The sequence below is a fragment of the Chlorocebus sabaeus genome, chromosome 11 (assembly GCF_047675955.1).
Source record: "Chlorocebus sabaeus isolate Y175 chromosome 11, mChlSab1.0.hap1, whole genome shotgun sequence".
Lineage (NCBI taxonomy): Eukaryota > Metazoa > Chordata > Mammalia > Primates > Cercopithecidae > Chlorocebus > Chlorocebus sabaeus.
In genome coordinates this window covers 48,107,142-48,131,156 of record NC_132914.1, presented here as the reverse complement: position 1 = coordinate 48,131,156, position 24,015 = coordinate 48,107,142, and the positions used below count along the sequence as shown (strand labels likewise).

The 24,015-nt window shown below is 43.9% G+C and overlaps 2 protein-coding genes across 9 annotated transcripts in view; one reads left to right on the top strand and one right to left on the bottom strand.

The window, feature by feature from the left end:
• LARP4 (La ribonucleoprotein 4) overlaps nucleotides 1-10,705 on the bottom strand; it is an 82,992-nt gene extending 72,287 nt beyond the window's left edge. For 3 of the 8 annotated variants that reach the window (XM_037997135.2, XM_037997137.2, XM_037997143.2), the window contains exon 1: nucleotides 10,545-10,705. In XM_037997135.2, coding sequence (XP_037853063.1) covers nucleotides 10,545-10,562 — 18 coding nt within the window. In that variant the 5' untranslated portion in view covers nucleotides 10,563-10,705. Of the gene's footprint in view, nucleotides 1-996; nucleotides 1,583-10,098; nucleotides 10,184-10,544 lie in introns of those variants that run through there. The other 5 variants (XM_037997138.2, XM_037997140.2, XM_037997136.2 and 2 more) reach the window with 3 other exon arrangements.
• Nucleotides 10,706-14,992: 4,287 nt separating this feature from the next.
• FAM186A (family with sequence similarity 186 member A) overlaps nucleotides 14,993-24,015 on the top strand; it is a 75,517-nt gene continuing 66,494 nt past the window's right edge. Inside the window, exon 1 of the mRNA XM_073021335.1 lies at nucleotides 14,993-15,184. Coding sequence (XP_072877436.1) covers nucleotides 14,993-15,184 — 192 coding nt within the window. The remainder of the gene's footprint in view (nucleotides 15,185-24,015) is intronic.

Below are 24,015 nucleotides of genomic sequence, written 5' to 3'. Positions count from 1 at the left end.
ATAACACTTTGAACAGCAAGGAAACTGGACCACCCTAAGTTGTTTCCACCAACCTCTCCAAGTTGTCAAAAATCAGAATTCACTTGCCCTCTATTGTGAAAGAAAATCTGAAGTTTATTCATCAATATTATCATCAGTATTATTACTGGTACTCTAGTACCAGCGGAAAAGACAGGATTTATATCCTAAAATTCCTACTATCTCAATCAGACGGCATCTGTCATTCATCAAAAGCAGCTGATGCCACCATAGATTAGACTTTTTGGGGTCTTAATCTTAAACTTTTGGGGGTCACGAATTGCTCTGAAAATATAATCAAAGTTACAAATTTCTCCCTAGAAAATTCAGCATGAGATTCATGAATCCTTTCATTAAAGATTAAGAATTCTAGGACAGGTACGGTGGCTCACCCCTGTAATCCCAGCACTCTGGGAGGCTGAGGCTGGTGGATCACAGGGTCAGGAGATCAAGACCATCCTGGCTAACACAGTGAAACCCCCGTCTCTACTAAAAATACAAAAAATAACCAGGTGTGGTGGTGGGCGCCTGTAATCCCAGCTACTTGGGAGGCTGAGGCAGGAGAATGGCGTGAACCCAGGAGGGGCAGGATGCAGTGAGCCGAGATTGCACCACTGCACTTCAGCCTGGGTGACAGAGCGAGACTGTCTCAAAAAAAAAAAAAAAAAAAAAAAAGATAAAGAATTATCTATTAATAGATGTCTAACAGACTGGGTGTTGTGGCTCACACCTGTAATCCCAGCACTTTGGGAGGTCAAAATGGGAGGATCGTTTGAGGCCAGGAGTTCGAAACCAGCCTAGCCATCATAGCAAGACCCTGTCTCCATTAAAAAAAGGTACCGGCCGGGCGCGGTGGCTCACGCCTGTAATCCCAGCACTTTGGGAGGCCAAGGCGGGCGGATCACGAGGTCAGGAGATTGAGACCATCCTGGTGAGCACAGTGAAACCCCATCTCTACTGAAAATACAAAAAAATTACCCGGGCGTGGTGGTGGGCGCCTGTAGTCCCAGCTTCTAGGGAGGCTGAGGCAGGAGAATGGCGTTAACCAGGGAGGCGGCGGAACTTGCAGTGAGCGGAGATCACGCCACTGCACTCCAGCCTGGGCGACACAGCGAGACTCCATCTCAAAAAAAAACAAAAAACAAAACAAAACAAAAAGGTACCTAACATTTACTATTTAATCCTGAAAATACTGAGCCATAACTTCAATTAGTCAGCTGATAAAGCTAATGGCTAACTACACAAACGAACTTAAATATACATCAACCTCAAACATCAATATTAAATATCAAAATAGTTTTTTTTTTTTCTTTGCTGGGCATGGTGGCTCACACCTGTAATCCCAGCAGTTTGGGAGACTGAGGTAGGCAGATGACCTGAGGTCGGGAATTCGAGACCAGCCTGACCAATGTGGAGAAACCCCATCTCTACTAAAAATACAAAATTAGCCAGGTATGGTGGTGCATGTCTGTAATCCCAGCTACTCAGCAGGCTGAGGCAGGAGAATCGCTTGAACCCAGGAGGCGGAGGTTGTGGTGAGCCGAGATCACGCCATTGCACTCCAGCCTCGGCAACAAGAGCGAAGCGCCATCTCAAAAAATAATAATTATTATTATTTTTTGTTTTTTTTTTTTTCTTTTTTGAGACAGAGTCTTGCTATGTCTTCCAGGCGGGAGTGCAGCGCACAATGTCGGCTCACTGCAACCTCCACCTCCTGGCCATTCTCAAGGAAACAGAAGGAAGGAAGGTAAACAAAAAGTGGCTCAGTCTCAGCAGAGATTTAGAACCAGGCAGGCTGGTCCCAGAGTCCATGTTTCTAGACATTGTTTTCTTCTTGCCTGCTGGTCAAAGAAAAATAAAAAAAATCTTTTATGCAACCTTGTATATAAATGTATCTTAATTTTACTCGGTCACTGCCCTACTATTTTTTTTCTTCCTCCAACTCAAAAGGCAAAAATAATCCTATTTTCATTATCATGCTCAACTGCAACTTTCTGCCCTATAAATTTACATTTCCCACAGCCAATGTATATTTTTTTAAAATTTTTAAGACATGGGATGTCACTATGTTGCCCAGACTGGTCTTGAACTCCTGGACTCAAGCTATCCTTCCACCTCAGCCTCCCAAAGTGCTGGGATTACAGGTATAAGCCACCCCGCCCAGCCTGCCATACCCAATATAACAAATATTTCAATACCCACTTACGTGCGTTATATTACTTTATTAGTATAGAAGGAAAGTCTTGCCAATGAGCACACAGTAAACCTCTAATCTCTTCTGAAAATATACAAGTTATTATACAAACCAGAATACTTTTGAGAAGGAAAAAAGGTAAAACATCCGTCCCAGAAAATAGGCATATGCTGTGACCTTCCAGGGCAAAATGGCCAGTAAGATCATCTTACCTGCTAGTTAGTAGTATGAAACACTATCGAACTATTTGTTACGCAAACCCTGCATTACTGCAGACTTTTCTATCCTGACGAGAAAATCCTTTTCTCGCCAGGTGCGGTGGCTCACGCCTGTAATCCCAGCACTTTGGAAGGCCGTTGAGGAGGGCGGATCACCTGAGGTCAGGACTTCAAGACCAGCCTGACCAACACGGAGAATCCCCATCTCCACTAAAAATACAAAATTAGCCAGGCATGGTGGCACATGCCTGTAATGCCCATCTACTCAGGAAAGCTCAGGAAGGCTGAGGCAGGAGAATCGCTTGAACCCGGGAGGCAGAGTTTGTGGTGAGCTATTGCACTCCAGCCTGGGCAACAAGAGAGAAACTCCATCTAAAAAAAAAAAAAAGCAGAAAATCCTTTTCTCTTCTCTCAATAACATACAAACCCAATAGAACTTAACTCACCCCTGGAGTCTGGCATTTATGAATGCAGTTCACATCCTACCCCTAATAATATTCATCTAAGTACTCTTCTTTCTTTGGTTTAGAGCCCGTCATTTAAAAACTGTAGACATATTCTGTGAACCAAAGATTGGTTCAAGTGGTGGGACAAGGACACAGGTAAGACAGGAAAGATGAGTACATATTTAGATGTTTCTTATTCTTACATTTACTTACACTTTTACATTAGAATTTTTTTCAAAAGAGGAAATGTAAAGTACCTATTTGCATTTTAACATTTGTATTCCTTTAATTTTCATTTTTTTGAGACAGTCTCACTGTCACCCAGGCTGGAGTGCAGTGACATGATCCGGTTCACTGTAACCTCTGCTTCAGGGTGTGCCTCAGCCTCCTGAGTACCTAGGACTACAGATACATGCTCAGATAATTTTTGTACTTTTAGTAGACATGGGGTTTCGCCATGTTGGCCAGGCTGGTCTCAAACTCCTGGCCTCAAGTGATCCACTTGCATTGGCCTCCCAAAGTTCTGGGATTACAGGTGCAAGCCAGCCCACCCACCTGTATTCCTTTAAATCCTGCATGTAAATGTGTATTTTAACATACTGCCATCTTCATTCCTCTTTTAAAATTTATATTTGCCCAACCAAAAGTATACTCTCCAACTATAAAAAAAACTTTAAATAATTAAATTGTTTGGCTTGCCCTAAATCAGAGTAAGTTAGTAACAAGGCTGAGACAAAAACTTAGAAGTTATACTTCTCTTAAATTAGTGCTATCTCACAGTAATTTTTGCAATCATCAGTGCTACTATCATGTCGTTCAATAAGCTCTCCAAAAATATTTACTATATAAAGCACAAATTTTGGAGGTGTTTGGAAGCCACCAATAATTTATATCACAATATAGTTGGTTTTGAGGATTAAATCATAGTATGATTTAACACAACGTAACTATCAGAAGTTAACACAACCTAACTATCAGAAGACATCAGTATTCTCAAATTATACATAAGAACTTGAGGTTCAGAGAAGCTATGTCACCTGCCTCAGGTCATACATTTGAACTCAAGATTCTAAAACCATTACAGAAAATCACGGTTTATAATACAGAACATTTACAATGTTTTAAAAATTGGAAACCTATACCTCAAATATTAAACATTAAAGAAAACAAAGCTTTGGCCAGACGCAGTGGCTCACGCCTGCAATCCCAGTACTTTGGGAGGCCAAGGAGGGTACATCACAAGGTCAGGAGCTCGAGACCAGCCTGGCCAATATGGTGGAACTCCTTCTCTACTAAAAATACAAAAAATAGCTGGGCATGGTGGTATGCTCCTGTAGTCTCAGCTACTCCGGAGGCTGAGGCAGAAGAATCACTTGAATCAAGGAGGCGGAGGTTGCAATGAGCCGAGATCATGCCACTGCACTCCAGCCTGGGCAACACAGCAAGACTCTGTCTCAAAAAACAAACAAAAAAACTGTTAAGATGGGCTGGGTGCGGTGGCTCAAGCCTGTAATCCCAGCACTTTGGGAGGCTGAGATGGGTGGATCAACTAGGAGTTTGAGACCAGCCTGGCCAACATGGCAAAACCTTGTCTCTACTAAAAATACAAAAATTAGCCGGTATGGTGGCGCACGCCCGTAGTCCCAGCTACTGGGGAGGCTGAGGTGAGAGAATCATTTGAACCCAGGAGGCAGACATTGCAGTGAGTCAAAATCGTGCAACTGCACTCCAGCCTGGGGCAACACAGCAAGACTCCCTCTCAAAAAAACAAAAACAAACAAAAAAAACCAAAAACCTGTTAAATGATACTTTTTATGTTATATGTATTTCACAATTAAAAATACTTTTAACTGGTGGCATGAGCCTGCAGTCCCAGCTACTCAGGAGGCTGAAACCAGATTGCTTGAGCCCAGGAATTTGAGGCTATGGTATGCCATGACTATACCTGTGAATAGCCACTGTACTCCAGCCTGGACAACACAGTGAGACCCTGTCTCTAAAAAAATAATAATAATAATTTTAAAAAATTTTTGAGACAGCATCTCCCTCTGTCACCCAGGTTGGAGTGCAGTGGCACGAACATGGCTCACTGCGGCCTCGATCTCCTGGCTCAAGTGATCCTCCCATCTCAAGTGTAGCTGGGACCACAACACATGCCACCAGGCCTGGCTAATTTTTTAAATTTGTTTGTAGAGGTTGGGGGTGGGGGGGTCTCACTTTGTTGCCCAGGCTGGTCTTGAACTACTGGGCTCAAGCTATCCTCCCACCTCAGCCTCCCAAAGTGTTGAAATTACAGACATGAGTCACGTTACCCAACCTAAAAAACTTTTAATTATTTAAAAGTTATTAAAGCATCCAAGGGCGTATGAAACTTAACTGCTACCTAAGTAAGTAATTATAAGTATAGTTGGCCCTCCATATCCATGAGTTCCATATCCATCAGTGGAGAAATCAATCACAGATCAAAAATACTCAGAAAAAAAAATCGTTGCATTTGTACTGACCATGTAGAGACTTTTTTCTTATCACTCTATAAATAATACAATATAGCAACTATTTACAAAGCATTTACATTGTAACAGATATTATAAATAATCGAGATGATTTAACATATACAGGAAGATGTGCATAGGTTATATGCAAATACTATGCCTTTTTATGTAAGACTTGAGCATCCAAGGTTTTTGGCATCTAAAGAGGGTCCTGGAACCAATTTCCCACAGATACCAAGGGACAACTGTCTTCATTTTCAGGGAAAAACTCAAACAGAGACAGAAACACAATTTTAGTAGTCACTGCATACCCACCCTTCCCAGCCTCTAGTTTTAATTTTTTTAATTTAAACAAAAATTTCAGCCTGAGCAAAAAAACAAAACACTGTCTCTACAAAAAAATATCAAAAAGAAAAAAATTAGCCAGGCATGGTGGTACATGCATATGGTCCCAGCTACTTTGGAGGCTGAGGTGGGAGGATCACTTGAGCCAGGGAGGTGGAGGCTGCAGCAAACGAGACTCTGTCTCAAAAAAGAAAAAATTAAAAATTAAAAAAAACTTTAAGAGAGAGAAATGAAAAAAAAAATTTTAATTACAATCTGCCTCCTTAGGGCTCAAAAGTTTTAAGTAACTTGATAGCATTCAGATGAACGTAGTACAATGCAGTTTCAAACTTAAAAAAATTTGTTGTAAAAGAATTTAAGGCAGGTCATGTCTGATGACTGTGAATCATCCAAACTTCTACCTCTTTCCAGAGAGGGACATTGTTTGTTTCTCCTTCAGGATAGAGATGATTAAAAAAAAAACAAAAAACAAACAACGAAAAAACAATAATCGGCTGGGTGCTGTAGCTCACGCCTGTAATCCCAGCACTCTAGGAGGCCGAGGAGGGCGGATCACTTGAGGTCAGCTGTTCGAGACCAGCCCTGCCAACATGGCAAAACCCCTGTCTACTAAAAATAAAAAATAAAAAATTAGCCAGGCATGGTAGCGCATGCCTGAAGACCCAGCTACTAGGGAGGCTGAGGCAGAAGAACTGCTTGAACCCGCCGGGCGCGGTCGCTCACGCCTGTAATCCCAGCACTTGAGGAGGCCGAGGTAGGCAAATCATGGGGTCAAGAGAGACCATCCTGGTCAACATGGTGAAACCCTATCTCTACCAAAAATACAAAAATTAGTTGGGCATGGTGGCACACGCCTGTAGTACCAGCTACTCGGGAGGCTAAAGCAGGAGGATCGCTTGAACCCAGGAGGTGGAGGTTGCAGTGAGCCCAGATCGTGCCACTGCACTCCAGCCTGGCAACAGAGCAAGACTCAGTCTCAAAAAAAAAAAAAAAAAAAAAAAAAAAAAAAAAAAAAGACCTGCTTGATCCCAGGACACAGAGGTTTCTGATATTGCGCCACTCTCTAGCCTGGGTGACAGAGAGAGACTCAGTCTCAAGCGGAAAAAAAATAAAACAAACCAATAATCTACTGAAGTCAATAGAGCGGGTCTTGCTCTGTCACCTGGCCTGGAATGCCATGGCAGAGTCACAACTCATTCCAGCTTTCACCTCCCATACTCAACCGAAACTCCTGCCTCAGCCTCCCGAGTAGCTGGGACTACAGGCGCGTGCCACCACATTGGGCCCAAGGCCAGGTTTTAAAAAGTTGCATCTAAGTATTATTTACATAGGATTCCTTGTCTGCAATATATTCTACTCCAATATGAGTAGGTGGTTGATGAGTTCAAGCTTCCATGTTCACTAACTGTGTAAAAACTTAGGCAAGTTTAAATTCTCTGTGCCTTAGTTTCTTTTTTTTGAGACAGTCTCACTCTGTTGTCCAGGCTGGAATACAGTGGCACCATCTCAGCTCACTGCAACCTCTGCCTCCCAGGTTCAAGCGATTCTCCTACCTTAGCCTCCCAAGTAGCTGGGATTACAGGCGTGTGCCACCACATCTGGCTAATTTTTGTATTTTTAGTAGAGATGGGGTTTCACCATGTTGGCCAGGCTGGTCTCAAACTCCTGACTTCAGGTGATCCGCCGCCCACCTCAGTCTTCCAAAGTGCTGGGATTACAGGCATGAGCCACTGCGCCTGGCTGCCTTAGTTTCCTTATCACTAAAATGGGGATACTAACATCTCATAGAGATATTGAGACTTAAAATGTACAGATATCTATATATACAAAAACATCAAACATTCCTGACACACAAGTATGTAGTACTACTGTTGTTATTGTTATATTGCTATTATCTATTCTACTGATTCTAGTGGGATAGTTAAGCTGGAATCTCTCCAGAAAAATACACATTAGTAAAAAGTATTGAACACAACTGCAGAGGACCCAGGGATCCCAGATTAATCCTGCCAAAGATGATCCACAAGCAACTTGGTTTAGTAAAGCAGTTCTTAACCTCTTTTGTGACAAAGACCTCTTTAGTAGTCCAATTAATCTATGGATCCCTTTTCAGAGTTTTTTTAAATTTCTAAAATATATAGGATCACAAAGTAAACTAATTATATTGAAATGCAGTTGTCAAAATATTTTAAAATGTCTAATATAGCAATACGTTAAATAACAATATTTTTGACATATAGCAAGTAATGAGCATAAATATTTCAAGATATCTGCAAAAACTGTAATATATGTTAAAAAGTGATTTGTCTTGGTGACAAGGTCACAGACACTGTTGCTGCCATTAACATTTAAAGAATTTTCACTTCTTTTCCATTTAGATTTCAGTTAGAAACTAGTGAAAATAAACAAATTTTTTTCCCCAACCAAGCTCAGGTACTTACTTCCTCAATTCTATCCAAAAACCTAGATTCAGAACCTTTGACTTATGGGAAAGTGCAAAAATAATTTTGGAGCCAGAAATTTATGTTCTAGAAGCCAGACTTCAGACTTTAACCCCCACATTATTTACACTTGAATGACCTTAGATATCTAACTTCTGAGCGTTGGTTCTCTCACTGAGAATAATTCCTCTATCATGAGGTTACTGGTATCAAATACTAGTTAACAAAACATCAAATGACCAACATGTTGTTTTTCACTGATTTTAAAACCACATATTCAGCCCCAAATATTTAAAGACAGCTAATTTTCAATAAAACTCATATGAGAAAATGAAGAACGACATAGTGATTCACAAAGAAAATGATTAATGGAGATACAACTTTTAAATAATAGTTTGGCAGAGATATGGTAGAATTTGTCTAACCTGGGGAGTTGGACAGGCCTGAACTGCTAACATCCCGTCCATGACTTGACATCAGCAACACCTGGATCTAAATCCCAGTTACACTACTTTACTTTTACTAAGTAAAGTTACTTTAACTTCTGGGGCTCGGTTTTGTCATCTGTAGAATATTTTAAGTATTGCTTTAGAGACAGGAGAGGACCTAATTTAAACAATAAATGGGGCTGTTATTAAAACTTACATTTTAATAAAGCCAAAGGAATCAATTTGGAAGTCAAAAGTATATTGTGGAGCTCCCGTCAATATAAACTCCACAATCTTTCTTCCGCTCAGCAAAACACACACTTTAAACCTGTGGTATTTACATAGCATAACATTCCTAAAACAAAGTGGCCGGCAATGTCTTAAAATCCTATCTGATTTCTTATTCTGCCTAAGGAAAACAACAATGAGGATAGAAAACAGTAAACAGAATGAGTTCAGTAATTTTAAATCTTTTCATGATTTCCCCGGATGTTCCAATGAATGTTTATTATTAATGTTAGATATACTCTAATGTAGCAGTCTTTTAAAACACTAATTTAAAGATGTCAAGCTTATCGGCGACACAATGTCAGTAAAACAGAAAAAAAAAACGTAAAATCATTTATTTACTTTATGCTGGAACATTACGGATTAAGATTTTCCCACGGGGGGAGGGGGGAGGGATAGTATTAGGAGATATACCTAATGTAAATGACGAGTTAATGGGTGCAGCACACCAACATGGCACGTGTATACATATGTAACAAACCTGCACGTTGTGCACATGTACCCTAGAACTTAAAGTATAATAAAAAAAAGTCGAAAAATAAAAAAATAAATAAAGATTTTCCCACAACCCGGAAAAAAAAAAAATCTGCCATAGGCTGGCCCCGGCTCCTAGACCCATTATACAACCTGTAAATTCCTTCCCTCATTGAAAAGATTATTTTTATGGGCATAGTTAACAAATGCCAAGTTGCGAAGTTGCAGCTTTGCTGGTTTGACGTTTTCACAATGTAAGAACAATATGATCTGGAATCTACTCAAAGCATTAGCCAGGCAGTCAGCTGACGCTTACTGCACACAAGAGGACAGAATGAAGGGAAATTAAATTTCGTATTTCTGTAAGGCACGTCTCCAACTCTATCTTGAAAACTAAAATAGGCCAACAGCAGATGTTCTAGTTTAAGTAATAAAAGTATCTCATTGTTCAAATAACATTACAAAAACCGGCTTTTCCCGGAATAAGTTTCTCTCATTCTTGGAATTTTCCTTGTAAAGGGCTTTTAATCGGTTCATAGAACCAACCCTTCATCACGCAGTTGCTGCTTGAATAACTTTTACAAAAGGTCAAAGCGGTGCCTTTCAAGGCTTCCAAACCCTACTGGCTTCTCCTCGATTCAAAGTAACTCGCTTTCACCCACAGAACGTTCCAGAGACCTAGGGACGGGGCCCGGACAGAATTTGGTGGAGGTTGCTCAAAGAACTTTTTCAATTTTTTTTTCAAAACACTTACGGCATTTCACCTTCCTCCATCCGTGGCCCCACATGTTGCTCGCCTCCCTCCCAGAGGGCCCCGCGAGGCCGCGCTCTGCCCCCGGAACGCGCCCACCTGATTACCCTCTCCTCTCAGACTCCGCCCCCCAACCCCCCAATGCCGTCTCCTTTAGGAGGTCCATATGGGACACTTTACCCCTCCTCTGAACCTCACGCCACACCAGACCAGCCCTCCGTTCTTCTCCTTCAATTCTTCTCCACTACGGGCATCACCTCCCATAGCTTCCTAGAGTGTTGTGAGCGCGCAGAGGGAAGCTGCAGGCCTGCTCGGCCCAGGTGCTGTGTCAGCCTATCTGCCGGTTCCGCGGCGTGTACGGCCCGGAAAGTCACATGGCGGTGGGACCGGCCGGCGCCTCTACACTCCTGCTCTCCTAAGAGCAGGACGAGACTAGCAAATCCACTCACCTCCACGAAAAGCAACATGTCGTCCTCTGCTCGGCCCAATCGTTCCCGCCGCCGCAACTCCAACTGGCTCACAGGCCCGCACCCCAATTGCTAGGATAAGGACACACACTCGCTTTGCCCCTCCACCCGGCAGTGGACCCGGCTCCTCCCCCGCCGTCAGCCGCTGCGGCCTGACCCGCCCAGTCCCACCTCCCTTGAAACAACAACTGCTTCCGGGTATAGGGAAAAATTGTTTCCGGCAGAAAAGAGAGTCGTCGGCGCGCTCAACTTTTGCACCATCTTTTCTAGCAACAGTATGGGATGTACTATCATCTGTCGCGGGGGGGACGATTAGCAGGAGATGCCATTCTGTGGCACGGGGATGTGTAAAAATATTAATGACACATTTTATCACTTGTCAGATAGCTACATAGCACTGATAATTCCGCAGTTTTCATAGTTCACAATCTAGATTTGATTTTTAAAGCCGACCTTGGCGACGTGTGCTGAACAAACGTCCAACCCTGCCGAAAAGTGGTGGCTCACAGAAGAAAAGTAGACAAGAAAAAAAAAAGCTATAAAAAGCTATGATAGTAGTAAATACGTTAATAGCAGCTACTGTATATTAAATGCTTACATTGTGCTTGGCACTATACTGAGCATTTTATGTTAATTGATCTTAAAACAATTCTATGCAATAAATATTATTATCATCCCCATTTTACAGTTGAAGGAGCCCTCTAGGAGGTTGGGTTTCCCTTTGACACACCTTTAAAGAACTTTGCCCTGGGCTCATTTGAATTAGTTACCCATATCTCCACTTAATATACTAGTAACAAGGCTTAATCTGTATAGTCTCTTCTTTGATATTCTGCCATTAATTCAAACGAAATACAATAAAAACAAATTTTTAAAATTATCTATAATATTTGTTAGATGGTCCAAATTCCTTATCTTTAGCAATATGTCCCTCCCTTACCACTCCCACTTCTACGTCCTAGTTCAAACACTCATCTTTTGAAATAATCATGTATTGGCTGGGAGGGGTGGCTCACACCTACAATCCCAGCACTTTGGAAGGCTGAGGCGGACAGATCACTTGAGGTCAGGAGTTCAAGACCAGCCTGGCCAACATGGTAAAACCCCGTCTCTACTAAAAATACAAAAATTAGCCGGGTGTGATGGTGTACACCTGTAATCCCGGCTACTCTGGAGGCTGAGGCAGAATTGCTTGAACCCAGGAGGCAGAGATAACAGTGAACCGACATTGCGCCACTGCACTCCAGCCTGGACAACTGAGTGAGACTCTGTCTCGAAAATAATAATCATAATGGTAATGAATAAAAATTGGCCGGGCGCCGTGGCTCATGCCTGTAATCCTAGCACTTTGGGAGGCCAAGGCGGGTGGATTGCCTTAGGTCAGGAGTTTGAGACCAGCCTGGGCAACACGGTGAAACCCCATCTCTAGTAAAATACAAAAAATCAGCCAGGCATGGCAGTGTGTGCCTGTAGTCCCAGCTACGTGGGAGGCTGAAGCAGGAGAATTGCTAGAACCCAGGAGGCAGAGGTTGCAGTGAGCCAAGATCACGGCACTGCACTCAAGCCTGGGTGACAGAGTGCAACTCTGTCTCTAAAAAATAATAATAAATAAATAAATAAATAAATATGAAATAATCATGTCTTGATCTTTTCCAATGGATTTTTCCATTATATTATTTTAAAAATCTTCCTAAAGTAAAGGTCTCATTTTCACCAAACTTGATTTCAAGACTTTGCCATTCTGATCTCATGAAATCTTCCTTGCTTTGCCGCAAATGGAATCTCCTCAGGTACCACATTAATTCCACCACCAAATTGCTGATAGCTGTTATCTCAGACCCACCCTAATCTGGTTCTCCGTAAACTCCTGTTAGGTTATCTCAGTGATTAAACCAATCTCCTTACTTTCCCCCTGAGGTGCAAACTCATTAGCACTCACCTTCAAAGCCATGGCTCAAGGTGTAGTCCCTATCTGGATTGCCTCCATTTGTCAATCAATCTTCTCTCTCCATAAGGTTTTCTCAAAGACTCTGCTCCTACAGATCTCTTCCTCGTGTCCCTTATTAGCACTTGATTATTATATTCTATCTTAAATCTTTGCTTTTTCTTTTTTGTTTTAGTTTCTTTACAGGAACCCTATCATATATTCTTCAGTGTAAGATAATGTAAGCTGCATAGTGTTTCAACAAACGCTTGTCGAATTGAAAGGGAAGCAGGATTTAAAAATTGACTTTAAGAAGCCTTCATGGTCGGGTGTGGTGGCTCATGCCTGTAATCCCAGCACTTTGGGAGGCTGAAGAGGGTAGATCACGAGGTCAGGAGATCAAGACGAGCCTGGCTAACACGGTGAAACCCCGTCTCTACTAAAAATACAAACAATTAGCCGGGCGCCTGTAATCCCAGATACGTGGGAGGCTGAGGCAGGAGAATGGCGTGAACCAGGGAAGCGGAGCTTGTAGTGAGCCTTGATCGTGACACTGCACTCCAGCCTGGGCAACAGAGTGAGATTCTGTCTCAAAGAAAAGCCTTCATGTCTAGTTGCTGATTGATGAATTCCATGCTGCATAAAAGATGCAAGTGAGAGAGAAAGCAATAATGCAAAATTAATTTAGCTGACAACTAAACTTTAGGAGGCTGAGGTGAGTGGATCACTTGAGGAGTTTGAGACCAGCCTGGCCAACACAGTGAAACCCCATCTCTACCAAAAATATAAAAAATTAGCCAGGTATAGGCTGGGCACAGTGGCTCACGCCTGTAATCCCAGCACTTTGGGAGGCTGAGGCGGGCGGATCACAAGGTCAGGAGATCGAGACCATCCTGACTAACACGGTGAAAACCCATCTCTACTAAAAAATACAAAAAAAATTAGCCAGGCATAGTGGTGGGCACCTGTAGTCCCAGCTACTCGGGAGGCTGAGGCAGGAGAATGGCGTGAACCCAGGAGGCAGAGCTTGCAGTGAGCCGAGATTGTGCCACTGCACTCCAGCCTGGGCCACAGGCGAGACTCCATCTCACATTAAAAAAAAAAAAATTAGCCAGGTGTGGTGGCGCATGCCTCTAATCCCAGCTACACAGGAGGCTGAGGTAGGAGAATCACTTGAACCTGGGAGGCAGAGGTTGCAGTGAGCTGAGATTGCGCTACTACACTCCAGCCTGGACAACAGAGTGAGACTCTGTCTCAAAAAAAAAAGAAAGAAAGAAAGAAAAAATATATATATACACTTGTAGTAAAACTATGTAAAAGTAGACTCAAATATGTAAAATTCATGATTGTCATTTCATCTGGAATGGGACAGTGGGGAAGGAAGGAACCGGGGGTTGGGAGACATCAAAGAGGACTTCGACCTTCTCTGATGCTTTTTTTAATTTAAAAAATATCTAAAGCAAATATTAAACAAAAATTAGCCAGGTGTGGTGGCGCGTGCCTGTAATTCCAGCTGAGGAATCTGAGAATCTGGGAAGCTGAGGCACAAGAATCTCTTGAATCTGGGAGGCAGAGGTTGCAGTGAACCGAGATCATGCCACTGTACTCCAGCCTGGGTAATAAAGTGAGACTCTGTCTCGAAAAAAAAAAAAGAAAAGAATAAAGAGTAAGCAGTGCAAAGAGTGTGATCCTCATCCAAATAATATCATCCAAGTTACTTCATCCAAATGATATCATCCAAGTTACTACATGTCTAGGAAAAGTTAAGGGGCAGCTGAGGAAGTAGTTGTAACCCTTATTCCATTACAGTGATATTTGACGCACCTAGATTTTTTTTTTTTTTTTCCTCCCTGAGACAGTTTCACTCTTGTTGCCCAGGCTGGAGTGCAATGACACAATCTTGGCTCACCACAACCTCTGCCTCCCAGGTTCAAGTCATTCTCCTGCCTCAGCCTCCTGAGTAGCTGGGACTACAGGCATGCGCCACCTCGCCTGGCTGATTTTGTATTTTGTTTTTTAGTAGAGACAGGAGTTTCTCCATGTCGGTCAGGCTGGTCTCGAACTCTGATCTCTGGTGATCCGCCTGCCTCGGCCTCCCAAAGTGCTGGGATTACAGGCGTGAGCCACTGTGCCCAGCCAACATATCTAGATTTTAAGGTTATTTAAGCAGGGCTATATCTTCTGTTTATTTTAGCATTTCTATTGTCTATTATTTCCTACCCTCCTTCCCCCCTTCACTCTTCTACCGTGGCAGCATATAGAATGACCAGTTCTCTGCACATAGTAAGCACTCTTTACATGTTTGATCAATGATAATGTCACAATGGGTCTATTGTGACATCAACAGGACTGGAATATCACGGTAGCCACCAATTAGCAGCAGAGTATGCCACAACTTCTGGGAGCAGGAAAGACCTCTCCTAGCTTCCTACTGGATATCTTTATTAGCATTTTCGTAGATTCTGTGAAAAAGAAGAAATAAAAGGAAATCACCCACATCTTCGAAATGTTTTTCAAAATGAAAAATGAGATAGACGATGACCCCGAATCAGAAAAATACATCAAGGATTCCACCATCATGAGAAGAGAGCCCCAAAATGTCCTTAGTCCTTTGGTGCTCCCTAACCTTGAGATCCCATTCTCAGTAAAGGATATCATCTCTAAGATTGAGCACGCACAGCTCCATCGAGCAAGAGAGGTAGGTAGTGAATCTGAAGTTTACAAACTGCAATTTTCTTTTCAAACTTTCTGTGACCGAGTACATTTTTGTTTATTTAAGAAATCACTTTCATGATATTTGACTGTATTTAGGGTTGCTTTGACTTCAAATGACAATTTCACCTGACACCGACTGTGGATATAACAAGCTCCAATTTGACATTAATCTCTTTATATCAGGTTTAATAAAGCCATTTAAGAAATAAATCAAGGCAGGCGTGGTGGCCCATGCCTGTAATCCCAGCACTTTGGGAGGCCAAGGTGGGCAGATTGCCTGAGGTCAGTTCAAGATCAGCCTGACCAACATGGAAAAACCCATCTCTACTAAAAATACAAAAAGTTAGCTGAGCGTGAATGCACATGCCTGTAATCCCAGGTACTCGGGAGGCTGAGGTAGGAGAATCACTTGAACCCAGGAGGCGGAGGTTGTGGTGAGCTGAGAATGCACCATTGCACTCAAGTCTGGGCAACAAGAACGAAACTCTGTCTCAAAAAAAAAAAAAAAAGTTTTCATTTGTTCCCTGTGGAGGTTTTATCAAACAGCTATTAACCAGATAGAATTTAGATTGCTTTGAATTCTAGCTTCTTTTATTTTCCCTGTACACTTCAAGGAGAAATTAGGAGACATTCAAGGACAATAAGAAGAGTGTTTAAATAATGTCAGCCGGGTGCGGTGGCTTATGCCTGTAATCCCAACACTTTGGGAGGCTGAGATGGGAGGATCCCTTGAGGTCAGGAGTTAAGAGACCAGCCTGATCAATATAGAGAGACCCAATCTATATTTTTAGAAAAATAAATAAATAAATAACATAGGAATCGAATAGACCCCCAAACAATTAAGGTTATGCTGCGTTTTATTCTCTTGAAGCACAACAAAGTCAGGCCAGGCACAGCGACTCATGCCTGTAATCCCAACTCTTTGGGAGGCCAAGGCAGGAGGATCTCTTGAGCCCAGGAGTTCTAGACCAGCTTGGCCAACATAAGGAGACCTCCTGTCTACTAAAAATAAAAAAACTAGCCAGGCATGGTGGCTCCAGTCTGTAGTCCCAGCTCCTTGGGAGGCTGAGGCCAGAGGATTCCCTGAACCCAGGAGACTGCACTGAGCACCATGCTTGCATTACTACACCCCACTCAGCATGGGTGACAGAGCGAGACCCTGTCTCAAAAACAAACAAACAAACAAAAATCAGTCATGTTTGATGAAATTGATTAAGGGGGAGTTCTTTCCTATGTTTAAGGAAAGCTAAAGTGGTCACAATGGCTCATGCCTGTAATCCCAGCACTTTAGGAGGTCATAGTGAGAGGCTCACTTGAGGCCAGGAGTTTGAGACCATCCCAGGCAACAAAGCAAGACCCTGTCTCTACAAAAAATTTAAAAATTAGCCAGGAGGTGGTGGTATGCACTTGCAGTCCCAGCTACTCCGGAGGGTCCCTTGAGACCAGGAATTCGAGGTTACAGTGAGCTATGGATTGTGCCACTACTTTCCAGCCTGGTGACAGAGGGAGACTCTATCTCAAAAAAAAAAAAAAAAAAAAAAAAAAAAAAAAATGGAGTGTTAGCCAGGCACAGTGGCTCACTCCTATAATCCCAGCAATTTGGAGGCCAAGACAGGAGGATTGCTTGGGCCTTGGAGTTCAAGACCAGTCTGGGCAACATAGTGAGACCCCTGTCTCTCTCTCTCCATAGACAGATAGATGATAGATAGATGACTGATTGATAGATAGATAGATAGACAGATAGATTGATCGATTTTTTTTTTTTTTTTTTCCTGAGACAGACTCTCATGCTGTTGTTCAGGCTGAGTGCAGTGGCGCGATCTCGGCTCACTGCAACCTCTATCTCCTAGGTTAAAATGATTCTCCTGCCTCGGCCTCCCAAGTAGCTGAGATTACAGGCCTGCACCACCCCACCCAACTTATATATATATATATATATATATATAAAATAATTATTATTATTATTTTTTTTTCTTTGAGACCGAGTCTTGCTCTGTCCCCCAGGCTGGAGTGCAATGTCACCATCTCGGCTTACTACAACCTCCACCTCCTGGGTTCAAGTGATTCTCCTGCCTCAGCCTCCCAAGTAACTGGGACTATGGGCACCGGCTACCACGCCTGGCTAATTCTTTTTGTATTTTTAGTAGAGACAGGGTTTTACCATGTTAGCCAGGATGGTCTTGATCTCCTGACCTCGTGATCCGCCCCCCTCCCAAAGTGCTGAGATTATAGGTGTGAGACACCATGCCCGGCCCATTTTATATATTCTTTAAAAAACAAAAAACAAAACAAAACAAAAAAACACAGAGAGCTTGGCCAGGTGCGGTAGCTCACGCCTGTAATCCTAGCATCTTGGGAGGCAGAGGCAGGCGGATCAGTTGAGCTCAGGATTTCAAGACCAACCTGGCCAATATAGTGAAACCCTGTCTCTACTAAAAATACAAAAGATTAGCTTGGTATGGTGGCTCCTGCCTGTAGTCCCAGCTACTCCGGAGGCTGAGGCAAGAGAATCACTTGAGCCAGAAAGGTGGAGGTTGCAGTGAGCCAAGATCATGCCAATGCACTCCAGCCTAGGTGACAGAGCAAGACTCCGCCTCACAGAAAAAAAGAGTGCTAAATATCGATAAGTTCCCACTCTCCACACACTCTCCACTCTCTCCTGTTCCAACTTCTGGCAACTAGCAACAATAACAGTGTTTTCTCTTTTTTTTTTTCTTTTTTTTTTTTTTTTTTTGAGAACACTGCAAGCTCCGCCGCCCGGGTTTACGCCATTCTCTTGCCTCAGCCTCCCGAGTAGCTGGGACTACAGGCGCAGCCACCTCCCCCGGCTAGTGTTTTCTTTTAACAGCTTTATTGAGGTACAGTTAGCATATAATAAAATGTATGCAACTTCTGCCTTCAGGGCTCAAGCCACCCTCCCACTTCAGCCTCCCAAGTAGCTGAAACTACAGGCACACACATCACCGCGCCGGTTAATTTTTGTATTTTTTGTAGAAATGGGGGTTCACCATATTGCCCAGGCTGGTCTTGGACTCTGAGCTAAAGCAATCTGCCTGCCTCAGCCTCCCAGAGTGCTAAGATTACAGGATTGAGCCACCATGCCTGGCCTAAAATATACATTTGTTTTTGTTTTTGAGACGGAGTCTCACTCTGTCGCCCAGACTGGAGTGCAGTGGCCAGATCTCAGCTCGCTGCAAGCTCCGCCTCCCGGGTTTACGCCATTCTCCTGCCTCAGCCTCCCGAGTAGCTGGGACTACAGGTGCCCACCACCTCGCCCGGCTAGTTTTTTGTATTTTTTAGTAGAGACGGGGTTTCACTGTGTTAGCCAGGATGGTCTCGATCTCCTGACCTCGTGATCCGCCCGTCTCGGCCTCCCAAAGTGCTGGGATTACAGGCTTGAGCCACCGCGCCCGGCCTGTTTTTGTTTTTGAGATAAGAGTCTGGCTCTGTGGCCCAGGCTGGAGTGCAATGACCCCAGGTCAGCTCACTGCAACTTTGTGAGCTGCATGGTCCCGAATGCTCAAGCAATTCTCCTGCCTCAGCCTCCTGAGTAGCTGAGACTACAGGCACTCGCCATCATGCCCGACTAAGTTTTGTATTTTAGTAGAGACAGGGTTTCACCATGTTGAAGGTGAAGGTTTTACCATGTTGGCCAGGCTGGTCTTGAACTCCTGACCTCAGGTGATCTGCCCACCTCGGAGTCGCAAAGTGCTAGGATTACAGAGGTGAGCCACCTCGCCCAGCCAAAATGTACATTTTAAAAGCATGCAAGTATTGAGCCGGGCGCGTGGCTCACGGATGTAATCCGAGCACTTTGGGAGACCGAGGCGGGCGGATCAGGAGGTCAGGAGATCGAGACCATCTTGGATAACACAGTGAAACCCCGTCTCTACTAAAAAATACAAAAAAAATTAGCCAGGCATGGTGGTGGGCGCCTGTAGTCCCAGGGGCTGAGGTAGGAGAATGGTGTGAACCCGGGAGGCAGAGCTTGCAGTAAGCCAAGATTGTGCCACTGCACTCCAGCCTGGGCGAAAGGGTGGGACTCTGTCTCACAAAAAAAAAAAAAAAAAAAAAAAAAAAAAGTATACAAGTATTGATACAGGCTGGGCGCGGTGGCTCACGCCTGTAATCCTAGAATTTTGGGAGGCTGAGGCAGGCAGATTACGAGCTCAGGAGATCGAGACCATTTTGGCTAACATGGTGAAACCCCGTCTCTACTAAAACTACCAAAAACAAAATTAGCCGGGCGTGGTGGCAGACGCCTGTAGTCCCAGCTACTCGGGAGGCTGAGGTAGGAGAATTGCTTAAACTCAGGAGGCGGAGGTTGCAGTGAGCCAAGACCGCGCCATTGTTCTCCAGCCTGGGAGCAGAGCGAGACTCCGTCTAAAAAAAAAAAAAAAAAAGTACTGATATACATAAATACCTGTGAAACCGGCCGGGCGCGGTGGCTCACGCCTGTAATCCCAGCACTCTGGGAGGCGGAGGCGGGCAGATCACGAGGTCAGGAGATCAAGACCATCCTGCTAACACAGTGAAAACCCCCGTCTCCACTAAAAATAAAAAAAATTAGCAGTGCCTGGTGGCGGGCTCCTGTAGTCCCAGCTACTTGGGAGGCTGAGGCAGGAGAATGCCGTGAACCCGGGAAGGTGGAGTTTGCAGGGAGCCTAGATCCTGCCACAGGACTGCAGCCTGGGCAACAGAGCAAGACTCCATCTCAAAAAAAAAAAAAACACCCCTGTGAAAACTTCACCACATCAACATGATGAATTTACCCATTTCCCCCAAAAGTTTCCTCATGCCCCTTCCTCAAGCTGTTCCCCGCCTCCCACTTCAATCCCCAACTAACCACCGATGTGCTCCTGTCACTGTATATTAATTTGCATATTTTAGATTTTATTTAAGTGGAGCCATACAGTATCTACTTTCTTCTGCCTCACGTCTTTCACTTAGCATTATTTTGAGATTCATCCACACTTTTACATATATGAATAGTTGATTCCGTTTTATTGTTGAGTGTTTTTCTGTTTCTGGTTTGGGGTTATTACAAATAAGCTGCTAGAAACATTCATGTACAAGGCATTATACAGATATATGCTTTCATTTCTCCAGAATAAATACCTAAGCTTGGAATGGCTAAGTCTAAAGGTAGTAAATGTTCAATTTTAAAAATAAACTACCAGGCCAGGTGCGGTGGCCCAGGCCTGTAATCCCAGCTCTCTGCCTCCCAGCCCAGGAGGCAGAGGTTTCAGTGAGCCAAGATTGTACCACTACACTCCATCCTAGGTGACAGAGCAAGACTCCGTATCAAAAAATATGTATAAAAATAAAAAATAAAATACAAAAATAAAATAAGGCCAGGCGTGGTGGCTCATGCCTGTAATCCCAGCACTTTGGGAGGCCGACAAGGGTGGATCAGACCACCTGAGGTCAGGAGTTTGAGACCAGCCTGGCCAACATGGTGAAATCCCGTCTCTACTAAAAATACAAAAATCTGCCAGGTGTGGTTACAGCTCCCAAGTAGCTGTACAAAATCTGCCAGGTGTGATTACAGCTCCCAAGTAGCTGTAATCCCAGCTACTTGGGAGGCTGAGGCAGGAAAATTGCTTGAACCTGGGAGGCGGAGCTTGCAGTGAGCCGCAATTGCACCACTACACTCCAACCCGGGTGACGGAGCAAGACTCCATCTCAAAAAAAAAAAAAAAAAAAAAAAAAAAAAAAAGAGGCAGGGCATGGTAGCTCATGGCTGTAATCCTAGCACTTTGGGAGTCCAAAGTGGGAGGACTGCTTGAGCTAAGGAGTTTGAGACCAGCCTGGGCAACATGGTGAGACCCTGCTTCTACAAAACATACAACAATTAGCCAGGTGTGGTGGCTGCCTCAGCCTCCCAAAATGCTGGGATCATAGACATGAGCCACTGTGCTGGCTTTCACCAATAGTATGAGAAAAAAATACAGTGAAGGAAGCCCCAGCATCTTTGAAGAGCTCTATGATCACTCTTCTCTACAGTTCAGACCTTAACAGTGGGAATTGTAGTCACTGAATTTGTAAACCTAACTGGGACCCAGTGGTGGCACCCAACCATCAAAGGCAAGGTGGATATGATTCCTGTAATGGACAGCAGCATCAAAGCAGCAATCAAAATAGTCTGACTCATACTGACCTATGGCATTGGCTAGTTGATCATAGTGTTCCCAGAAATGGATAGGAAGCCTACTAAATTCTTACTTAATCTAAACAAGTAGAAAATTCCTAGATTGAATGAACATAAATATCTGAATCATGAAAACAGAGTCCCAGTCCATCAGTCAATTCTCAGACTTGAGCCAGTTGACAGACTCAGAGCTCCTTGAGTGAACAGGACCTCAAGTTCCTTGAAGAAGGTCCCTACCTTTATACTATTACTTTTTCTCCTGACCTTCCCCAAGGGGACCTATGACCCTGTATCAGAGTGTGCATTGGGAAAAAGGAAATAATCAGACCTTTTGGGGGACTGCTGGACACTGGCTCTGAGCTGACATTAATTTTAGGAGATCCAAAATGTTATTGTGGTCTACCCATTAATCAAAAGAGCTTTAGCTCAGGCCCATCTCACTGTGAACCCAGTGTGTGGGTCATCCCACACACTCATCCTGTGGTTATTTCACAAGTTCCAAAATGTACAATTGGAATATACATACATACTCAGCAGATGGCAGAATCCCCACACTGGCTCCCTTACCAGTGGAATGAGGGCTACTATAGTGGGAAAGGCCAAATAGGAGCCACTAGTGCCTCTACTTAGGAAAACAGTAAAAACAAAACAAATATCCCATTCCTGGAGGAATTAGTGCCATCACTAAGGACTTCCAAGGTGCCTTAGTGATGATTTCAACCATATCCTCATTCAGCCTTCCTGTTTGGCCTGTAAAGAATACAGATGGATTTTGGAGAACGACAGTGGATTATTGTAAGCTTAACTAGGTACTAACTCCAGTCATAGCTTCTGTACCAGATGTGGTTTCATTGCTTGAACAAATTAACACATCCCCTGGTTCCTGGTATGCCGCTATGATCTGGCAAATGATTATTTCTTCGAATCTATCTGTAAGGCCCACCAAAAGTAGTTTGCTTTCATCTGAGAAGGCCAGCAATACAGCTTCACTCTTCTATCTCAGGAGTATATTAACTCGCCAGTTGGGTAGAATTTACCTGCAAAACCATCTGGCCCAAGGAAGTTTCTTTTTTTGAGATGGCGTTTTGCTCTTTCTGCCCAGGCTGGAGTTCAATGGCGCAATCTCGGCTCACCACAACCTCTGCCTCCCGGGTTCAAGTGATTCTCCTACCTCAGCCTCCCAAGTAGCTGGGATTACAGGCATGCACCACCAACCCAGCTAATTTTTGTATTTTTAGTAGAGACGGGGTTTCTCCATGTGGGTCAGGCTGGTCTTGAACTCCCAACCTCAGGTGATCCACCCACCTCAACCTCCCAAAGTGCTGGGATTACAGGAGTGAGCCACAGTGCCCAGCCTATTTTTTTATTTTTAGTAGAGATAAGGTCTTGTTATTTTGCTCAAGCTAGTCTTTTTTTTTTTTTTTTTTTTTTTTTTGAGACAGAGTCTCGCTGTGTCACCCAGGCTGGAGTGCAGTGGCGCGATCTCGGCTCACTGCAAGCTCCGCCTCCCGGGTTTTACGCCATTCTCCTGCCTCAGCCTCCGAGTAGCTGGGACTACAGGCGCCCGCCACCTCGCCCGGCTAGTTTTTTGTATTTTTAGTAGAGACGGGGTTTCACTGTGTTAGCCAGGATGGTCTCGATCTCCTGACCTCGTGATCCACCCGCCTCGGCCTCCCAAAGTGCTGGGATTACAGGCTTGAGCCACCGCGCCCGGCCCTCAAGCTAGTCTTAAACTCTTGAACTCAAGCATTCCTCCCACCTCAGCCTCCCAAAGTGCTGAGATCACAGGCGTGAGCCTTCACACCTGAATTTTTTTTTTTTTTTTTTAAACGACAGAGTCTCCCTCTGCCGTTGCCCAGGCTGGAGTGTAGTGGAGCAATCTCGGGTCACGGCAACCTGCGCCTCCTAGGCCCGAGTGATCCTCCCACCTCAGCCTTCCAAGTAGCTGTGACTTCAGGCATGCGCCACGCCCAGCTAATTTTTGTATTTTTGGTAGAAATGGGGTTTCTCCATGTTGGCCAGGCTGGTCTCAAACTCCTGATCTCAAGTGATCTGCTCGCTTCGACCTCCCAAAGTGCTAGGATTACAGGCGTGAGCCACTGTGCCCAGGCACTGAATTTTAAGAAATTAATTTTTTCTAGGGAGAAACTATTGCCCCCCACCACGTGAGGTCTGTGAATTGTTCTCATTAATCCTTTTAGGTAACTGTCAACTGTCACTTAGTTGTTTTGGATGAGAAGATACATCTTTTTTTTTTTTGAGATGGAGTTTCGCCCTTGTTGCCCACGCTGGAGTGCAATGGCGCAATCTCAGCTCACCGCAACCTCCACCTCCCAGGTTCAAGCGGTTCTCCTGCCTCAGTCTCCCAAGTAGCTGAGATTACGGGCGCGTGCCACCTGCCTGGCTAAATTTTGTATTTTTAGTAGAGACAGTGTTTGACTGTGTTGCCCAGGCTAGTCTCGAACTCCTGACTTCAGGCGATCCACCCGCCTCTGCCTCCCAAAGTACTGGGCTTACAGGTGTGAGCCACTGCGCCCGGCTGAGAGGATAAATCTTGACCCTGTTATTCCATTGGGATATTGTGAAATATAACAATTATTAAAATCTTTGGAATCTCCAAAGTGATGTCTTTTTGTATGCTAATGATTGACAGATAGCTTCAG